The sequence below is a fragment of the Alligator mississippiensis genome, chromosome 5, assembly GCF_030867095.1.
Source record: "Alligator mississippiensis isolate rAllMis1 chromosome 5, rAllMis1, whole genome shotgun sequence".
In the NCBI taxonomy this organism is placed as follows: domain Eukaryota; kingdom Metazoa; phylum Chordata; order Crocodylia; family Alligatoridae; genus Alligator; species Alligator mississippiensis.
Window position 1 is genome coordinate 36,432,724 of NC_081828.1, and position 22,059 is coordinate 36,454,782.

General features: G+C 46.8%; 1 protein-coding gene across 3 annotated transcripts in view; it reads right to left on the minus strand.

Moving 5' to 3' along the window:
* The window catches only part of DPYD (dihydropyrimidine dehydrogenase), a 701,931-nt gene extending 682,825 nt beyond the window's left edge, over positions 1-19,106 (minus strand). The window contains exon 1 of one of the 3 annotated variants that reach the window (XM_019479122.2): positions 19,026-19,106. In XM_019479122.2, the coding sequence (XP_019334667.1) occupies positions 19,026-19,028 (3 nt within the window). In that variant the 5' untranslated portion in view covers positions 19,029-19,106. Of the gene's footprint in view, positions 1-17,823; positions 17,915-18,281; positions 18,805-19,025 lie in introns of those variants that run through there. The other 2 variants (XM_006265262.4, XM_014599709.3) reach the window with 2 other exon arrangements.
* Between the last annotated feature and the right edge of the window lie 2,953 nt (positions 19,107-22,059).

Below are 22,059 nucleotides of genomic sequence, written 5' to 3' on the forward strand. Positions count from 1 at the left end.
TGTAGATGGAACATACTAGAAAGATGCATTTATCCTTCAAGGTTTTTCAAAAATGTAGCATACATCTTAGAAAACAATTGGTTATTATTCTCTCTCGATCTAAATAACTATAATAACTTCCAGGTGTAAAACCTCTTTTTATACTTCCAATCTTCTCTATACACATTACAGGTCTACACTTTTAATAAAACTATTCTGTGGTTTCCACCTAGTTTTGCACATGCATTCTGGAGTTTTCTATGGATGCCAGACATGATTGGTTAAGGGTACAGTTGGCTTCTCTTTGTAAGAGCAGAATAGGATCTCCTTTCAGATAATGTTTTTCATAATCAAGGCAATGCCAAGCAGTTCATAATGAGCTCCACACTAGCTAGCAGAGACACTAGCAGTGCAGTTGGTTGTACTGGAAAACATAGCAGTTGTTACATAACAGCAGCAGCCCTGAACATTACAGCCTATTTTATTCCTCCTTCCTTCTAGAGTCCTGCCTGTCTTTATCAGCCCTTTCCCCCTCATTTTCAAGGTCATCTGGCTTCCATCCTTTTATCTGGAGGCTGGGAAGGACTTCCTTCAGAGCACAATATTATCATTCTTTAATCAGCCAAAGGAGATGCCACTGAAGAGCATGAGGTACTTCCCCCGGCACTGGTAATGTAGTGCAACCAGACCCTCCCACCCTAAAAAGCAATAGTTTAGATTTCAAACATATGCTTCCTGCTCAAACAGCTACAGTCAGCTGCACAGTTTATCAACAGGAGAAACAGTAACCAGATCACAGTTTTCACAGAAGTAAAGATGTTTCAGGTAGTGATCATGTCAGGAACTGCTTGAAACTCTTTCTGAACACCTCTGTTTAACAACACTTCCAATCCCAGCACAGACTTACATAATGCAAGACATAAAAACCATGATTAATGCATTTTTAAAGAAGAAAAACAATAAACTTTATTTCCAGAAACAAGATCATGTCATATCTCCCAATTTTGCATGCCCTTATTCGTGTAGATAAATCAGCTAAAACAAAGAAAACTCTTTGCAACAGTTACACTTTGAAGGGCTCAGCAAATTATTACATTAAAGGTAAGATGCTACAAGTCAAACTTTCAAAATCAGATTCCAATTTTACACCTCTGTTCCTGCAAACTCAAAGTTGTACATGTGTATAAAAAACTACTGAATATAACAATAAGAGTTGTGCAAGTCCAAAACCAATAGATTGGTTGATTTACTACCTGAATTGTGGTGCAAAGCTGCTTTTTGAACTGTAAATCCTAATTTGAGTGCATTATGATTACCTATCATTGCAGGTCACTATATCCAACCTCCAGTATAGATAAACAGGTAGGAATTTTTTTCAATTGGCTTTCAAATCAAACCACAGACAATCATGTGTGACCTCTGTGGGCATTTATACACATACGTTTTAGTCCCGTGACACACCAGATATCTGCCACTTCGGAGGAAACTATTAATCGAGTCTGCTCCACAAGCGAGTTAATGCAAACTACACTGTGCCGTGTGCAGCTGTAGATGTGGCAAAGTGTGTCAGCATGCAGAATATGGCAGCAGCGCGCTTTTGAACTAAAGCACCTCTGTGTTTTAGTTCAAAAGTGCACTGCCACCATTTTCTCAGCACTGACATGCATTTTGCCACTTATACAACTGCACACACCACAGTGCTGGGTGCTTTTCAAAGCGTCCACCGCTGCAGCACATGCATGTGTTCAAATGCCCCCTATGACTAGGGACCTACGTCAACCACAAAAAGACAAAGGGTTTTTTGCAGCCCACTCACAACACAGAGCCAATTTTAAGGGCATTTCGCAGCAGCCCTGCCCCTCAGCACTGATTGGCAGAGAGGCCCCGGTGGAGGGAGGAGAAATGAGGTGAAAGCCCCCATCTTGTCTGCTGCCCTTCATCCCCCCCCAACCACCACCACCACCCCCAGCGCCTTCCCCTCCCAGCAGTGAGGACTGTAGGCTTCCACTGGGGAGGCAGCATCTTATTTTTATTATTTTTTTGTTCTTGTTGATTTCATGGACAATCCCGGATTTCATGGTTTCTGCAAAATCCGTGAAACTGAGAATTAAGCAGGTCCCTAGCTATAATTGTACAACTGACAGCAAGTAGAACTGGAAATGCTGACAGCTTTTCTAAACTGGAATTAAGTTGAGGCTGTGGACAGAGCTAGATAAACCCTTTAGTGGACCCTAGGCAAACAAACTCGTGGTCCCCTTACTTAACACTGTATATTTATACTACCTTTTTCACTCAATAATTCTAATATGTAAAATAAGCACACCTGGGCCCCTTCTTCACTTAGGGCCCTACGCATGTGCCTAGTTTGCCTATGTGTTAATCTGGCCCCGGCTGCGGAGGGGGTGGAAAGAAACAGAGGCTGCAAATGCAGCTGCAGAGCCAACCACAGGTCAGAGACAGACGGGGAACTGCAGCAGCTGCCTGTCCCCTTGCCCACCTTTGTTTCATACACAAAATGAAGATCCCCCCCCAAGAAACGTGTCTTGGATTCAAGGAAATATGATATTTGAAATTCACAAACCACCCACCCTCACATACTAAAATCTTTATATTAAAAAAGGAATATTTTAGAAACTGTATATATTCCCAAGGCAATTTTTGAAAGAATTATAATGAATAGTTTAGCGGGATTTCAAAAAAGTTAAATCTTCACAAGAAATATTGTAACTTCTAGGCTTGCTCAGATCAGTTTGTCTGGCATTTTCTTGCTGACAGTGGCCTGTAGCAGAAGATCCAAGAATCCTGATAGCAGACAGTTAAGGAATCATCTCATCCAGTTAGCTAGTGGGTGGTTTATTTTATATTCCTAGGCATAAGAAATTGGGCTTCAAGAGAACTGAGTCTCTATGATATTTCTGTGCACTGCTGTACATCAAAAGCTCAGAAACCTTTCTTACCACCACCAACCTGGTCAGGATTGCAAAGGCGAGAGGCTGAAATTCAAGTATGATGTTTGCATTTTACACATGTTGGTGTAATGGGATGCCTCATGCTACCAAGATCTGTATAACCTAACTCCATGGACTCATAGACCAGGTACAGATCCAAAACTGGTCTATACCTATAACAGAACAGAAGTTTGGAGCACACAGGCTGGTTTAAAAATAGCAGAACCCAGGCTAAGATTTGTACCCCCCCAAAGGGTGAATGTGTGTTCTGTCCACTGCTGATCTGAACTACACCGCTTACAGAAAACTGTGTAACTCAGATTGATTATGCCTTGGGCTTTCTGAATGTCTATACCTAGCCATAACACTTCCCATAGTATCGCGGTCTATCACGGTCCTGGCTACAGCATAAACAGGAGTGAAACCTGCATAATATTCCACCCCAAGCCCCACTACAAACACTCTTACCAGTTTGGTATACAGAAGAGCTGTATCCAGAGAGGGTGCAGCAGCACAGCTGCATCCCACCTTTGTCTGTGCTACACATGAGCTCTCAGTGGGGGTCTGCCCATTGCCTCTACTTTTGCGCAGCTCCAGAGCCCAAGGGAGGAGTACAGTTCCTCCCCACCCCCCACCCACCCTTTTCCCTGATGCTGACTTCAGCAGGACAGGGAAGGGAGGAGGAAGAGAGACCAGCAAGAGCATTCAGCCCCTGGGCTCCAGCCTCACAAAAAGGGGACTCTAGTCAGAAGCCATTGCGATCAGTTGGTGAGCTCTAAGCTCACTGCTAATGTAGAGCTGTAGCAGGAGCTCATGCTGACCAGGCACTGAGCTCATAGCTCACTGTGCATGTGCGCCGTAGCCAAAGTGAAGGGTCCACAGCCCTTTTTGCCCTCTTCCTGGATCTGTTACAGTCTGTATCCTCTGATCTCATAAGAATGAAATTATTTTGTTGTCACAGGAGATCAGTTGCTTTACAAGCAAAGAAGGGGAATGCGCAAAATTCTGCATTAAGCTCTGAGCCACCTATTTGTAACCGTAAAAGAATGGCTTCATAGAGGAGCCTTAGAAGAGCCTTTTGAATCTTTCCAGTATGCAAAAAAGCAAATGGCCTTTAGGAATACACCTAGATTGGCATTTCTGATGCCACTGTAAATTGATCTAGATGACACACTGATGTAGTGTTAACTGAAACAATCTACACTTAAACTACTCGTCTGGTGTTAATTCATAGGTCTACACTGCGAAGCGGTCATGTTAGCAGCTGATGAGTTGTGGCCATTTGATTTTTTTCCAACCTTTACCATGCCTTAAATGAGTTACAAGGATGTAAATGTGATACAAGTTACAGCACACTGTCATGTTTGAGTTTTACAGGGTTTGGGAGTGGGTAGCAGGACTCAAATTAGGGGCAACATAAGTTTAAGGGCAACAAAAGCTCAGGGTGGGTTACAGTAAAAGAAACAAAACAAATTAGCATAAATAAAATAACAAAATTAAACAAAATAAAGCTGAGATCTACATCTCAGCCTAACTTTGGTTGCTAAATGCCTGCCCAAATATAAGGTGTTGCAGTACTTCCAAAAGATGTCCAAGACAAAACTTGAGTTCAAACTTGAATTAATTTTGCAGTGAATTAGTCACTAGTTAACTGCCAATTAACCTTAGTTACCTATACTTTTGTAAATGGCACATGAGACACATGACAGCTTGTATTTATCCTAGGGTTTAGGATAAACCCTAATGTTTATAGAATGTCATTTTAAAAAGATATTAACTAATTTAGGTTAATTGGCAATCAATTAACTCAAATTAGAGTTGGGCCAAACTCTAGTCTAGATCAGCATAAGCATGTAGCTTGTGCACACTTAGAAATTACCACCTCTTTTTCTAAGTATTTGCTGACATTGTTTGTTTCCACCTCAACCACCTAAAACCTTAAGATACAATTTGGCTTGTCAAAATTTACATTGTTTTAAACACATTATTGAAACAAGTTAACCTGTTTTCAAAAAACCACTCTGTATTACCAAGATCTATCAACACACAGCTGCTGGTTATATGCATGAAACAAATCCCCTGGTGTGGACACAGTTGTAGAAACCTGGTGTACCTCTGGTGGCAGAAAAATGCCTTGCTCTGCCAGACAGTTGTATACAGAATTGGGGCTCAGGTTCCATAGTATTGCCAACCGAGTTAAATCATTACCAGCAGCACAGTGTAGGTATTCCCCAAGTTAAACATGCTTTGGTATTTCTTAACCCCACATTGCTTATCTAGAATTACCTTTGTTTCTCTCTGGAAAGAATGGCCTGTTCAGATTCTGTATATTTTGGGAAAAAAAACTAAAAATATGTAGGCACTGTTTAATTATGAAAAAATGACCAAAAATAGAGATAGGGAGAAAGTCTTAAAATTGCTACCCTGATTTAAAATTGCCTTTTATGCCAGGTTAGAATATATTTCATTGTTCTGATGGAAAACTAGCCATTTTGCCTAGTTGTCACTGAGATTACAGAGAGAAACAAGATTATCTTCTGTTACTCCACCTTCCCCCTTTCTCCCTCTCTCTCCTCCCCAGTCTCTGCCATAATTTTCAGCTGACTCACAGAACCATATCTGGGATGGATAAAAGGGATGTAAGAAATCCACACCCAAATTTGCATGGGAAATCTCCAATGATATTTTGTAAATGGAAGTTGTGCAAGAGCAATGACAGGAGAACATTCGCCAGTCTAGAGGGATTTCTGCCCCGAGTTTACAAATGATCTCAACTAAAAAATGAAAGGGCTTTGCACAGTATACCCACACAAATGCCACCTGCTGAGTTTCTGACAAATCATTTATGGCCAAAGATTTCACAATCCCAAATGTTCGATTTTTCTGCCAACCAACATACTCCCATAAGCCTCATATGAAGGGCCAAATTCTACCCTTTTTGTAGGATGTAGTGCCGGGTTGGGAGCAGAGCATGTAGCATTGTACTAATATAATAAAAAGGAATAGCAATCATATGTTAATAAGAGGAAGGAGGTTGCTAGGCAACCAGGAAGGGAGAGAAAGCAGCTTTTGATTTGAACTCTGTGCTGTCAAAGGGTTAGTGTAGCCAGAACAAACAGGACACATTTAATCCAGCTCGTCTGCAGTCATCATTAATTCAGCTCAGCTTCCCTCAACATTTTAAGAAGAGGTTCATTAGAAGCAGAAGAGTGCCAACTATGTTTATGTTCCCTGAGCCATCTCACTGACACAGGGCAAGATGGTACAGGTGGGCAGATAAAAAATGCTCTTTGAAAAGGAGGCCTCTGGCTAGGGCATACTGCACATTACAGCATGCAGAGAAAATTAGCCTGCAGGAGACTAGAGAGAGTGGGGCACTCATGGATCCAAGCAGAGCACATGCCATGAGGATGCCACATCTCTTTTTTTATGCTTTACTACAGGGCTATCCAACTTCTAAGTAGCTAGGAGAACACTCCACAGGCCACACCAGTGGGGGCTCTGCACACATGGACTGCACAAGAGTAAGCCAAGGGCCCCCCCAGGCCACATACTGGGCAGACATTCCCCCCGCCCTGCATACTGCACCCGCACTGCTGTGTGCACTCATATGACCTTCCTCACTGCAGTGGAAACAATGTGCATCCACATATTCCTACCATTTACCATGGCACCGCATGCCCACAGAGGTGTCTACCCCAACCACCACACCATGTGCCCACACGGGCATTCCCTCTACACTGATGCACTGCACACCCCGAGGCATACCCTCTGCTCCCTGTGCAACTTACCACACTGCCCCACCTCCTGCAGCAGGAGCACTTGTAGGCAAGAAAAGCTGGAGGAGGGAGAGAGAGCTTAAAAGTAGAGCCATGGGGGGGGTGGCAGCTGGGCAGGAGCAAATTAACCCCTCACGGGCAGCGTGCAATCCGTGCACCACTGCTTAAACAGCCCTGCTTTACCACATATATGTTTTGTCCCAAGTGTGTACTTGGCATGTGTTGGTTTAGAAATGGTATCTGAAGGTTTGTTTTTTGGGACTTGACTTATAGGTATATATGTATATACCTAGAATAGTTCAGGATAGACAGCAGGGGTTAACTGGTTCCTAAGAGTCTGGGTCACACAGTCACACAGTTTCTCAGTCTTGGAAGCAGACAGGCTGTCTAACACAACAAGGCCAACATAATCTGGAAAACACAGTCTGGGAACTGGGGACGTGTACCATTCCATAGCATGAGATAGCTGAGGCTGGCAACACAAACTAAAGACAACAAAAAGTTTTTTTTAGGTACGTAGGGAGTAAAAGGAAGGTAGCACAGGACCCCTACTGAACAAGGAGCAATTAGTGACAGACAGGGGGGACAAGGCTAAGCTATTCAGTGAGTTTTTTGCCTCAAGATAAGTCTCCTAATGGGTTCTTAGACAGGCATCAGAGGGACACCAGCCCGCCAACTGTCAACACCAAGGTCCGGATGAGCTGCATCCGAGAGTACTGAAGGAATTAGCCAGTGTCACAACAGAACCATTGGCACGGCTGTTTGAGCACTCGTGGCACTTGGGTCAGGTCCCAGAGAACTGGAAAAGGGCCAATGTGGTCCCTATTGTCAAGAATGGAAGGAAGGAGGATCCAAGTAATTATAGGCCAGTCAGTCTCACTTCCATCCTTGGAAAGGTCTTGGAAAAGATTATGAAGGATCATATTTGTGGAAGTCCAGAGGGAAAAATAATGCAGCAGGGAAACCAGCTTGGATTTGTAGCAGGTAGATCATGCCTGACTAATCTGGTTTTGTTTTATGACAGGGTCACAAAATGCTCAGATGCAGGACTAGAGGTAGATGTCGTTTTGTTGGACTTTAGCAAGGCCTTTGATATGGTATCTTATCCCATTCTCATAAATAAATTAAAAGGCTGTGACATAGATGTTTACACAGTCGGGTGGGTGGCAAATTGGCTTAGCGGTCGCATCTGGAGTGGTAGTAGGTGGGTTGGTATCAACCTGGAAGGATGTGGGTAGTGAGGTCCCGCAGGGTTCGGTCCTTAGACCTGTACTCTTCAATATCTTCATCAGTGACTTGGATGTGGGTGTGAAGTGTACTCTGTCCAAGTCTGCAGATGATACTAAATTGTGGGGTGAAGTGCACACTCTGGATGGTAGGGAACAATTGCAGGCAGACCTGGACAGGTTAGAAAAGTGGGCAGTACACAATAGGATGCAGTACATCTAAGACAACTGCAGAGTGCTGCATCTAAGGCACAAAAATATCCAGCACCCTCTCAGAAGCACAGAAGCGGAGAGGGATCTCGGAGTCCTAGTGCACTCCAAGATGAACATGAGTTGTCAGTGGGACAAAATCATCAGCAAAGCTAACTGTGCTTTACCGTGCATCAGCAGATGAATGACAAACGGATCCAAGGAGGTGATACTTCCCCTCTACACAGCATTGGTCAGACCACAGTTGGAGTACTGTGTACAGTTTTGGGCATCGTACTTCAAGAAGGATGTTGATAGACTCGAGAGGGTCCAGAGGAGGGCCACTCGTATGGTTAGGGGCTTACAGAACAAGCCCTATGAGGAGAGACTGAGGGACCTGGACCTCTTCAGCCTCTGCAAGAGAAGGCTGAGAGGTGATCTTGTGGCCGCCTACCAATTCATTAGAGGGACTCAGCAAGGGATCGAAGATGCTGTGTTCACCAGGGCACCTCTTGGGGTAACAAGGAACAATGGTCACAAACTGACAGAGAGCAGATTTAGGCTAGACATCAGGAAAAACTTCCAGTGAGGGTGGCCAAAATCTAGAATGGGCTTCCAAGGGAGGTGGTGCTCTCCCCTACCTTGGGCGTCTTTAAGAGAAGGCTGGATAGGCATCTGGCTGGGGTCATCTGACCCCAGCACTCTTTCCTCCCTAGGCAGAGGGTCGGACTTGATGATCTGTTGAGGTCCCTTCTGACCCTAGCATCTATGAATCTATAAAGTGGCAGCAACTAACAAGGCCCCAGAGGAGGGAGGCGTGAGTTCCGGTTTTAGGGGACCAGACCAAATTAGGGGAAGGCCTAGAAAAATCAAATTAGTATGTGTGCACATGATAAGCTACATGGACTGTGACAATGGTACAGAAAGACCAATCAGCAATAGTCACAGATGAGGAGTCATCAGGAGTGAAGTAGAATACAAAAGCAAAGACTAGAGAGTAACAAAAGGGATCCTGCCCCCTCCCCCCACATTCCCTTCCATCCCTCCTACCTGTCCCTGTCCCCCAGGAAGGGTCCCTAAGGCCACTATGGACAGACGGCACACCACCAGTCCATCTCATCCACTCCACTGGAGTGGGGGTGTAGGCCTTGGCATCCCACCTCCAGGCTGCTGACATGCTAACATGTGACACCTAAGACAGAGCCTCAGAGTGAAGACTCCATCCTGGCCAGATGTACTTTCACTCTGATAACAGTCCTAGGATTTGGTAGATACATCGAATTGCTTGATTGTTTGTATTGTTTCTTTTCTGTTATTACTGTATATCAATAAATTTGCCTATTATCAAATGGAAAAGTTGCAATCAGTGGGTCCTAAATCCAGAGCCAACAGTGTGGTCCTTCAAACCACATTCCTCCACTCTCCCTTTTGCAGTCATTCAATACAAAGCAGGTTATTGTCCATTATATGGCTCCTTATCATCTGTATAAAAGTATTTTCATAAGTAAAACTCAGTATTTTTATGACTGCATAATTAGGTATCAGTTTAAGCCAGGGGGTGTCAACCAGGGGTATGCATACCCCCAGGGCTACTTGAGAAGGGCGGGTGGGAACGGAGCACCACTACACTCCATCCCGCGCTGCCGCACAGGCACCTCCCACCCAGCCAGACATCGTGGTAGGGGAAGCTCGCTTGTGGTGGCTGCCCCAGCTCTGCATTTGACCGCACGCCACCCTCCCCACTGGCTCTGCGTCTGGCCACAGTGGGTACACTGCTCCGCATCTGGCTGCTGTAGGTACACTGCTCCAAAAAGGTTGAAAACCCCTGGTTTAAGAAACCAAACCAGGAAAAAAAGAATATAAAGAGCTTATCTATACTGTAAATGGTGATGTCAGGCAACCTACTCAGACAATAAAAAAGCAACCATGTTTTAAGTAGTTTTTTCATGATCATGAACACCATGTGCCCCCGGAGGCTGAGGGGGTATGGTAAGCTCCCACAGGCAGTGGGGGCACTGTCAGCGGCAGGAGCATGGCGGCAGCAAGCAGCGAGCTCCTGCAGGCAGCTATGGCGCTGTCGGCGGTGAGGGGAGGGGAGGTGGAGAGCACCAACCTGTGGTTGACAACCACCCACCGCCACCGCCAGCAATATCAGCAGCAGGAGGTAGGGGGTGGCAAGTGGTGACCACCTGCAGGCACCCCCAGCAGTGTGGTGCCTTTTTGCAGGGGGTGCACCGCCAAGCTCAGGGGGTGCACATGCATACATGTGCACCCCCTGTCTCCAGTGCCCATGATATTCAGTATTGCTGTCTTGAAACACTGTCATGAGTCTCATGATAATCTGCATTTTTCCTGGAACTCCAAGCATGTGGTTAGATGGGAATATGATGGGAATTCGGCTCTGTCACTCTCTCTCAAACCAGTTCTTCTAGCCCTCACTTGTTGCAGAAAAGCACTTGAAAAGTTAACTCACATGCACCATAAAGACTCAAAAACCAGAAGGAAAAAAATTGCCTGTTTAACTTTAGTCTAATGGTTTTGGGGGCCCTGATTACACTTTTAATGCTTGGCGTTAGCAATAATGTCTATTTGCAGTGATGGAGATAACTCTCTGGACATCAATGGGAAATGCACATACAGCATGAGAAAAGAGGAGTATACATGCTTCAAATGAACAGCTCTCTCCAATCCTACTACTCCATCTAGGTCTCAGCCTGATATAAGAAAGTCAAAATGGTAATTCAGACATGTTTCTTGGAAATGATCCTGCAAACACTCATGTACACATTTAACTTTAAATATAGACATTTTCACAGGGTTCGTGGTCTACTTTGAGAAGAATTTATAAATTTATTTTGAGCAAACTAAGTTATTTTCACAATATAGCAATTGTTTGTTTTTTATTTTAAAAGAAAACAAAACAAGCCTGTTATGCGGGACCTGAACCTGTTGACAGAGGGACCTGAACCTGTTCGGTCTCGGCAAGAGGAGGCTGACGGGGGACCTGGTGGCTGCCTATAAACTCATCAGGGGAGATCAACAGCAAATACGAAGAGCCCTTTTCTCCCCAGCACCACCTGGGGTGATGAGGAACAATGGTAATAAGCTGATGGAGAACAGGTTCAGGTTAGAGATCAGGAGGCAATATTTTACAGTTAGGGCGGCCAGAATCTGGAACCAACTTCCCAGGGAAGTGGTCCTCGCCCCTACCTTGGGCAAATTCAAGAGGAGGTTGGATGATCACCTGTCTGGGGTCTTGTGAACCCAGCATTCATTCCTGCCTGTGGCAGGGGGTCAAGCTAGATGATCTGTTCAGGTCCCTCCTGACCCTAGCTACTATGAAACTATGAAACTACTATGTAGGAGTAAGTAAATTAGCTGTTGGATAAATTTTTAAAAAGCCTCTTCCAAAATAGAAATGATACATGTGGACTGTAATCTTGCATGAGATTTTATTATTCACACTATAATTATTGTACCATTCAGCTAAGAGTTTACTTCATTAAAACAACTAAAAACAAATACATCTAAAGAGAAGTCCATCAAGCAAATCTTGGTAAACAGGAAGTTTCCTTTTCTCACTGATCTTTCTTCATATGACCCTAGATACACATGATTATTTATTTATTTGGGACAGAGAGTGCTCCCTGACTACTAACTGCTTAGAACTCAAAATAATTCAAAACCACAAGTGAAAAAATACCACTACAAATTAAAGCTGTGTTTCACTATAGGGGTTCAGACAAATAGAAACTGCAATTGTAGAAGTTTTTACAAATAAAAAATAGTCTGGATCAAAATAGGCTAGTTGAGTCAATTTGTATAACTCTTATCCAATTTTTTGAAGCAAAGAAAGACTATTCAGCCCAACAGGCCCCTCTATCTTTAAAAACTTTTCTTATGCATCATACTACACTATCTCCCTTCCCCATTTAGGGCACTGCCTTCAAGCCAGCCCCCTGTCTTTCATATCCCATCCTTTACTGTTCCAATCAATTTGTGTTGCGGAACCACGGGGCCCACAAAGTGAACTCTTTCAGCAACCTCATTTTGCAACACACAGTAAGCACACTGCACCAAGTAACAGATAGCACAACTAGCCAGTTTCTGCTGCTCTATTGCAAGCATACTGCAGGTTGTGAAATTAATCTTACTTAGACTGGATTGGACAAAAATAGCGGGTGGATCCTATCAACAGGAAAAGCATTGCACAAGCTCCCCCTCCTTTCTCTGCACTGGGAGTAGCTGCACTTGTAGCCTTGAGTTCCAAGTGCACTGACTGCTCCCTGAGCAAGGCAGCTCAAACAGGCCATGACCCCATTCCACCTCCACAGCAGCCTTCAAAGAGCAGCATATGCTGAGATGCTGTAAGAGCACAATAGCAGCAAGCACATGCCTGCTGTGTGCCAGGGAGCTCTGGGAACCTCCACAATGCCCTTACTATAGGCCAGTGCCTAATAGGCACAATCCGACCCTTAGCAAATTACACTTTGTGAGTGTACTACACACATGCTGTACTGCCGGCCAAAATGCATTGCATTAGTATGGATGACAAAGCTCCCTACAGGGTCAGCTTGGATCAAAGACTTAATTAAATGTGTCACCACAGAGAAGGCAAGATCTCTCTGACTAGAGGGAAAATGCCAAAAAGTTGCCATAGTCTGGCATATCTTTCAAAAGTAGCTTGAAACTAATAAATCCTTCACACATTGGACTAAACCAGATATCAGAACATAAACACACAACACATTACGAATACAGATTAGCAATGTAATAACTGTTAGCCTTGTGAACAGTAAAATAGTTGAAGCCAGTGGACAAACTATATTTATATTAAATTAAGAAAAGGAAAAGTGGATGTAAAACATAATAGCCATCTATGCCTCCAGAAGCTAACCAAAAAGAAAGTTGGAAGGAGTTAGTCTCGGTGTTATTGCTGTTCATTGTATTACATATGCAAATACCAGAATTTTACTGTAGCAGTTAATTCCCAGGTAGCCACTTCAGAGCATGTCGAAATCATCGAAGTTTTAGCCCTTCAAGTCTATCATTTCATTCCCAGAGGTCAGTCATCAGTATTGATATTAGGAAACAGCTGTGACAGCATTCTAGGTATTCACCTTCTTCCCCAACTAGGAATTGCCAGTCCATCAAAGTCTGACTTCTACTTAGCATCTAGGCAACAAACTACCCAGTAGGGAAGTAAGCCCTGTAAAATTCCCACATTCCCTTCACATCTCCTGACAGAAGACACACTTTGACTCAAAAGGAAGTGTTTTTTTTTTCTGGGATTACATATATTTTCTATTACTGTTTTAGAATTGTGTCATTAGCTGACTAAATGCTAATCTCTGGTTCAGCAGAGAGCATGCTCATAAGGCACAGGTAGCTCTCACCTATATAGATTCTGATCCCAAAAGGAGACATGAAAACAAGCATACACCATACAAACTTTTGAAGGAGAGAAAACTATAGGAATTGGCTTGGAGATCAGAAAAAGGCAGTTGTTAATAATACAAACTTGTATCTGAATAACAGCTTTTATTGTGAGAAAAGGTACAAAGAGGGTCACAAGATATTTTGCTGGACACTTCGGGGTCCTTTGGGAAAGAAAAATAGTACGTTAAAAAAAGAAAGTATGTGACAAGTGATTTCTCAATGGGACTGAATTAAGGTGCCATGGGCACACTTTTAAATTTCCTAACTCTTAATACTTAACTTTAAATCATTAATAACATTCTTTTCATTTAGTTGTTTAAGTTCCCCTATCGTCCCTTTTTGGGGGAAAATATTACATGCCGTGATAGTGTGGGCATCAGACTGGACAAGGGGGTGCTATCATTCTTTCACCAAACCTACTCTTGAAAGGGATTCTCTTATGTGAAACTGTGAGAACCTATAAAGACAGTCTGAAATGTCTGTGTGAGCCTTGCAATTCATGCTGAATGTATGACTTCTGACTGGTAGCTTACATGTGATCTTCCTATCTTGGAACATTATTCACAATCTTTAAAAAAATCCTATTGTATCTTATGACAAAACCAAGGCCTTCTGATTTTTTTTTCAAAATACTCAGTGCACACAGAGCAGCCAACAGCTCTGAATCAAGAACCAGAGGTTCAAGTACCTGATCTGCCTACATTGCAGAAGAGCACCACACCAAATGGGCTACTTTCTGGCCATGTTGTAGTGGTTGGTCCAGAAATTTCTGACCCAGTTTCTGACACATTCCCAAGAAAAGTTTCTATTTTGATGAATAGGCACTTTCGAACAAAACTATACTGTCAGACAATTCCCAACCCACTCTGCTTCTGCAACAACTTTCAAGTTATTTTGAAGCTCATAAAATTCTATTAAACATATCCAGAAACATGAAACAGAGTGCCAGTTGTGAAGTGTTGCTTTAGAAGAACACAAGTAATGTGCCCAAAAGCTCCTGAATCCAACTTTTCCTCTTTACATAAAAGTAAACTTTGGTGCTTTTGAAAAAATCTGGACCAACTGCTCTGCAAACTACAAACAGGCATACCACAAGCAATACAAGTTTCATACATCTTCATGATGTTCCAGGACAGGGGTGGGCAATTATTTGGAACCATGGGCTACATAGGGAGCTTGGCTGAGCTGTTGCAGGCCGAGTCAGCACCTCCACCTCCCCCCTTCAACAACTCGCCAAAACTCCCTATGTGGGATAGGGCCGCAAGTTGGCAGGGAGCGGTGTTCAAGAGCAGGACAGGCAGGCAAGACAGGATCATGGGGTGGGATCATGGGGCATTGACAGCACAGGGCCAGGACCCGGAGTAGAGCCATGATCTACTGCCCACAGGTTCCGTGATCAGGGGCATGCAGGGAATGGACTGAGGCTCTGCCCCGGCCCTGGCCCCATGCTATCAACTTCCCCAAGATCCATGCCCTGGCCCCAAATGCTCCCCACCTGCCCAGCCATGAGCCCTGCCCATGTGGCTCCCAGCTGCTCTCCATGGAGACCCCAGGATCACAGAGCCACAACAGCGCAGCTGTGGCAGGGCCATAATGTGCTACCTGCATATCCTTGCCTGCAAAACTGGGGTTCTGCCCCAGCCCCAGCCCTGCACTGTCACAGTGCCTTAATGCCGGGGTCTCCATGGTGACCCGCTGGAAGCCATGCAGGGGGACAGGGAGCTACATCCAGGATGAGGTCTGGCATTTTGGGGTGATGACAACGAAGGGCTGGGGCCCAGGGCAGAGCTATGATCCATTCCCTGCACACCCCTGTTGCACAGATGCCCATTGCAGGGTTGTGCAGGCAGCGGATTGCAGCTCTGCCCTGGCACCAGCCCCGCCCTGTCACCGCCCCAGTGTCTCAGGGTGTCCTCAGCCCATGGCCCAATCGCAGCTGCCTGGCCGCACGCCCTGCCTGCATGGGCCCTTCCACCCAGCAGTGGGTGCGGGGCAGATAGCCAGGATGCCAGAGAGCAGGACTGGGCCCAGCAGCAGCACCCAGAAACAGCCAACCGCCAGCACCAGGGCTGCCGAGAAATGCTGGCTGCCCAAGCCCCGCTGCATTCTCAGGACCAGCAGAACCAACCACACGTGCCACGGCCTGGGCTGCCCCACACGCCTGGTCCAGGCGGCAATGGGGGGCCCACCATGAGCAGGGCAAATTCCTCAATGGGCCATATTTTGCCCACCCCTGTTCTAGGGGGGACTGCCTCCAACAGCTCATCCCCCATACTGACTGAATGTTCACATCTTCTGAAAGCCAATATGGCCAGAACAAGGCAGGTGGTTGTGATCTAAACTAGAAGTGCTTTGAACACAAAGCTTCATCCCGGAAAGGCCTCTGAATTGCTGGTTGATAGTAACATTCAGTCACTACTGACCTGAAAGAGGATTTGAACCAACGATCTAGAGGATTATTGATCATTTGATGACTCATAGTCATTCAGCCTACAACCAATATTTTAAATCCCAAAATATAACACAGTAAAAAGCTCAGTGCCAAGATATAAAATAACTTGCACAATTTTAAGTGTACAACTTCGAATGTGATCACTGAATGCTAGATCCTGTAGGCAGCTAAAACAAGGATTCTCAACCAGGTGCCATAGTTCATAGCGTAAGTGGTACCTACATGGCTGACCACCCACTCCCTCTGCAAGGAAGCAAGCACTGTAATACATAGTTTTTAAAACTGGGTGCCAGTCAGTTCACAAGCATTATGGAAGGGTCAATGAGGGGTGCCTCAAGTACAAAGAAGTTAAGCACCAAGCTAAAACATGATTAAAGGCAAAATCACAGAATTGTAGGGCTGAAAGGGGCCTCAAAAGTTACCTGGTTAATAAGATTGCACTGTAACTAAAATCAAATCTTGCCTCACTATGCATGATTAAGAATAATGCTGGTTTGTGACCCACTCCAAAGTTCCCACGCTGATCCACACCACAGCAAGGTGCACACAGATCTGAGCTATTAAAGGGCCATATGTCCCGGAGGAAGAACGTATGGAATGGAACCAATCTTGAGGTACAGCTCAGTACCGCATGTAACATTTCTAATGATGGGACCATCAGTGAGATTTATGGGTCAACTGGAATCTACAGAGGGAGATGGGGGAAAGAAGAGTGAGGGCCAGATTCTGTTTCACCTATTAGTTGCATTAAGTGGACTTACATACCTAAGTGCATGAATGAAGCAAGGCATCCTTTGGGGGATTAGTACAAAAATTCATGCTGTTAACACAAAAGATGAGAAAGTCCCCTTCCTCCTCTTGGCTGCTTTTAGTGATTCAATTTTAAGGTTCAGATGATGGTGTTTTGTATGTACATTCATGGATATTCAGGGCCTCGAATGGCTGAACAGAATCGCCCTTAGGCAGCCAAGTCCACTTATGAGCACAGTAATTGGAAATGAACCTGACCTGACTGCCTACACCTCTCCACCCAAGTCACACAGCTCCAGGAGTAGCTTGGGGCTGCTCAGAAGAGCTTCTGGAGAAAGCAGCCAGTGGTCCTGAGGAGCCCAGGCCTGCTGGGAGTGTGTGTGGGAGAAGAAATGAAGAGCTGCCTAGAGCAATGGTTCTCAATGTTTTTAGATGCCTGGCAGGGGTAGGAAATGGCCAGCTCTTAGTTTTCACTCTTGTTTTTTCTTTGAACTCCTGGAACAGAATAGAGCGATTCATGTCTGGCAAACAGACTCAAAGGACCACAGCAGGTCTTTACCACTTGTGGATTCCTATCTCTGGGTTGCTTCTCGGCCTCTTGTTGGCTCAGATCAAGCACAGCCCTATGCTTGCCTGGCAAGGGAAACACTGTGACCACGGAGGCAGTCTTCCTAGTTGCAACCCAGAAAGACCGCTCTCCTGGCACAGGGATAGTACCTGTCAAGGTAATGTATAGTAAACCTCCCACTTAGCTGCTGAAGTGGGAAGGTCTTGGCTTTAAGCCCACTTTATGGAAATGGAAGACTCCTCCCTGGCTTGCCCCTGGGGCCTTATGGCTGAGGGCAAGGAAAACTCGGGGGCATCTGAACCCCAAGCCTCTGGATTTGGGTCCACAAGTAGGATGCCTGCCAAAGGTTTTGGAAACACCTGAAGCCCCAAATGGGGGTGTTGGATGTTTGCTGGCAATACACTTATGGTTCTGAACCGACTCTTGGATTTGGACTTTTTTTGGGCTAATTTGGCTTGCAATATGGAAAATTTAATTGAAAAAAAAATCCTACCTCTGGGGTCATCTTGGAAGTCATGTTTGCACCCCCAAGTTTGCACCCCCAACCGGGCTCCTGCCTCGCGGCACCCTTGAAAGCCCCTCAAGGCAGCCCAGGGTGCTGGCGCTGCTGCGGCTGCTGCTGCTGCTCCCTGGTGCAGCATCGCTGGCCTGGAAGCCACCGCCCGCTCCTGGGCGGACAAGGGAGGCAGCCGGGGGAAGCAGCAGCGTGGCACGAGGCCCAGCCTCGGGCAAGTTTCAAAAAGGAAATACAAACGGGGGGAAGGAAAGAGGGGAGGCAGCAGGGAGCGCCCCGGCCCCGCACAGCAGCGCCTCCCCCCGCCCCGCGGCTGCAGCGACGGACACGGCGCTCCGGCCGCCCGCAGCAAACTTTCCCGGCGCTGCGAAGCCCCCTCCTGTCCTGTCCTGTCCTGTCCTGTCCCGTCCCCGGCCCGGCCCGGGACGCGCGGCTACCTCGATGTCCACGGGGTCCCGGCTGAGCGCGCGAGCCATCGCGGCGGCGGCGGCCGTCTCCCTCCCGGCCGCGGCGATCCCGAGCGGAAGAGGCGGAGGAGTCGGCAGCGGAGCCGCGCGGGCACCGCAACAACGCGCCAGTGGGCGGTCGCGCCCGCACCGGTCACGGCGGAGCCGGGCCGGGAGCGGGAGCAAGCGCCGGCCCGCTCCGGGCTGCCGCGGGGGTGGCCGGGGCAAAGTGCCCAACTTTCCCGTGCGAGGCCCCGCGACTCTCCCCCGTGCCCGGCCGCGCCTCCCTGCCAGGCGGGGACCGGCCCGCTCGGGGTTTCCCGAGAAAGGAAACGCTTCTTCGTCCGTTCGCTTTTCTCAGGCGTGGGGAGAAGGCTCAGCACTTCCCCGGCCGCGCAGGGCTCTGCCTTTTCCCTTCCGCCGCCCGGCAACTTTCGGTCCCGCAGGCCGCCTCCGCGGGCGTGTTATTTCCTGGCGGCGCGCGCGGGCTGATCGCCGTCACCCTCCACGCCGGTCCTCCTGGCAGGGACACCGGGAGCAGCAGCCTTAGTGCTTAGCACTCAGCCCGCCCTCCGCGAGCGCTTCCCTTGTTCCGTGTTGCCAGTCCCGCTGGCTCCCCTGCAGTCTCTTGTTTTACCCAGGTCTGTTTCTGATTTCCAGCAGGACCAGAACATCGGAACTGCCGTTTACTGGGTCAGAGCATAGGTCCAGCTTGCCCACTGTGTTGTTTCATACCATAGTTTTGCCGAGGGGAGACCCTGGCGCAGGCCAGCTGGAGCACAGCCCCTCTTCTGCCTCCTCCAGAACTTCCTGCTGAGGTTCTGGCTGCACTTCTCCCTGCCCGTTGTTTGTTACACTTCCCTCCCACACCCCACCAAGTCCTGGGACCTCCTGGTCAGCCTCCTCCTGGTTCTGGCCATGCTGGCCAGGAAAGAGGCTCTGGCCAGTAGAAATCCAGGCAAGTGTCCGGCTGCTTTCCTGGCTCACCTCTGCTCATGTCTCCAGATGGAGGTCAACATCCCCAGACTCTCTCGACCCCTTCGGGGGCAGTGGGCTCTGCCCGGTGTGCTCTGTTCTGTGTCCACTTCCAATGCCCTAGTTATTAACCTATGACCTCACTCCCATTCCTATTTTCTTTTTTGTTGTCCCAGAAACTTAATTGGTATGTCTCCAGCAGCCTCCCTTCTGAGAGGGCTTATAGATTTCATGATGTGTCAAGGGCCATGACATCATGGCATATCAAATAGGCTTGTTTCACACCATTTCCTGTCCCTGGCCCGATCCTGGCTTGGGGGAGCGTATCACTGAGCAGCATACATTGGCTCCTTGGACTCATTTGAGGGCCAGTGTGCACTGTCTGTTGTGCTCTGCTCAGTGTCATCCCTTGGCACACTAGTTATTAACCTTTGACCTTCACTCCCATCCCTGTTATATCTTTATTTGTCCCAAACAATTAGTTGCTGCCTTTCCAGTAGCCTCCTTGTGGTAAGGGAGACCAAGAGTTTACTTGGTGAGCACTGCCCCACAAGTCTTCTAAGGCAACAAAAAGGCCTGTCCATTCACATATGCAGATAGAGTTTCACTGGGCAGTGTCCACTGGCTCCTTGGCATGTTGCGGTGCTCCCTGAAGCAGCCACAGTGCTACATCCAGTGCTCCCACTCCCCAGCCAGCACTTGCAGGGGAGGCACCAGTATTCCTGCCTGTTTCCCCCCCCAGCCCCACCTGTTGCCTAAGCAGGGAGCGTGGCCTGTCAGGGGGTGCACAAGCGCTCTGAGAGAGTGCACATGCACCCCGTACGTGTCGCCACTGCTCCTTGGACTCATTCAAGGGCCAGGGGTCACTGTCCAGTGTGCTCTGCTTGGTGACCCACCTTGGGGCACTTGTTTTGAACCTATGACTCCACTCTCATCCCTGTTTTCTCTTTTGTTGTCCCCAAGAATCAATTGACATATGCCCAGTAGCTACCCCTAATAACAGGGGGGGCTAACCACTGCTCCATGGGCTTTAGGCCCACGTAAACCCTATGTGTCAAATAGGCCTGTGTCACACTGGCAGAAAGTGGGTGCTGAAAGGGAGAGTGACCTGGGTATGACCAGGGTTTTTTTCCCCCTGTTCCTCTCTCACTTGCAGCTTCCAGCATTTAACCATATCACTTGACTGTGGAAGGCATTCTCCCCACCCCCCCTGCACTTTTATTTGGGGGAACTTTTTTGTACTTGTAGACTTACGATTTAGCAAACACTCAAAGCACTTTGTACCACCATTCAGAGAGCTGATACACTCAAGAAGTTTGAAGGGAGCTGTTAAGTTAGGGAAGTCTGAAAAAAGCTGGCCCTGGTTAGGCTGTGCTCTTTGAGATTTTCTAACATTCTTGCATGCACAACCCTTTCAGATGGCAGGCCAGTCCCACTGTAGGATGGAATTACACGATCCAATGACCCTATGACTGGGTGTAAAGGTTACAATCCCCCCGTTACCAGCCACATGGCTTAACAGGCAAATGGATGTGACAGCTGCAGGAGTTGTCCCTTGGGAGCCTGTGAACGGTAACAACATGCAACAAAGCAGAAGCAGGTTCTCCAGAACAAAGTAAGATTTATTTTGCCAAAAGGTGTGCAGCACTCAAACAAAATGGGCAGCAAAGAGATGTGTATGCATACTGTCTTACCTTATGTTTGACATTACCTGGGTAGGTGTGACTTAGCCTTGGCACTACCCCCATTCTTTTGGGGATCAAGTAATCACTGACTGTAGATTCCATCTGTCAGCCACCCTGTGTCACTTGCTTCAGCTGACAACCTCCTATCAACCGCTCTGTGATGTAGATCTCTTACCAGATCAGGGAGCAAAATCCCTTACATGTTTCCAACTTATGTTACAGTGGGTGCATCTACATGAGACACTTTATGCGCAGTAGCCTAATAACACTGCGCAGAAGCATGCCGGGCAAAAACCATGCTAATATGCTACTGCGCAGTAACCATCACTAAAAAACTGTGCGCTGGCAGTACTGTGCAGTAGCTGTAGTTACTGTGTATTTACTTAGTACTTCATTAAACAAGTACTGAACCAAATGTGCAGTAACTACTGCGCATTAATGAATGTGTAAACATGCCCAGTATGCTTAAATTTAGGCCCCTAGCCACAGGAAGATGACTCAAAGAAAAGGGGTAAGTGCCCATGCAGTCAGTGGGAAAGTAAACACCTCCAAAGGATTATCTACAGAGAACCATATACTGAGCAGGGACTCAGCTAATAGGAAGTGCTGAGTGCAAGGTGCCTGTCTGAACTGCTCCCCCCTTCCAGAGCGTAGGCACCTGGCTCAGGGCTGTGCATTACACACTTCTACCCACTCATGAGCTAAGGCTTAATTTACCTAATTTCCTCATGGTTAGAGCATTCAGCCATGAAATGGGAAACTTGAGTTGTACTTCTTCCTCAACTTGAGGAGATTCACACCCAAATCTCTCATTATTGTCCTAACTTCCAGATCAACAAATAGGCTGGATGGGGTATCATCCATGACACTGAGCCACTTGCAGCCAAGAAAGCACAGGGCCAGAAAGAGGGTAAGAAAGAGGGAGCATGGCTCTGTAGCCTAGTGATTAGGAAACTCAGATGGGAGGGGAGAAGCCTAAACTCCTTCTGGCCCCTAGTTCATTTTACAACAGATAATCACTAAATAAAAAAAAAAAAAATAAAAATCAGAAGCAATCCTAAGGGTATAGACCAGACCCATCCCTTTCCCTTCACTGCCTACTCACAGGG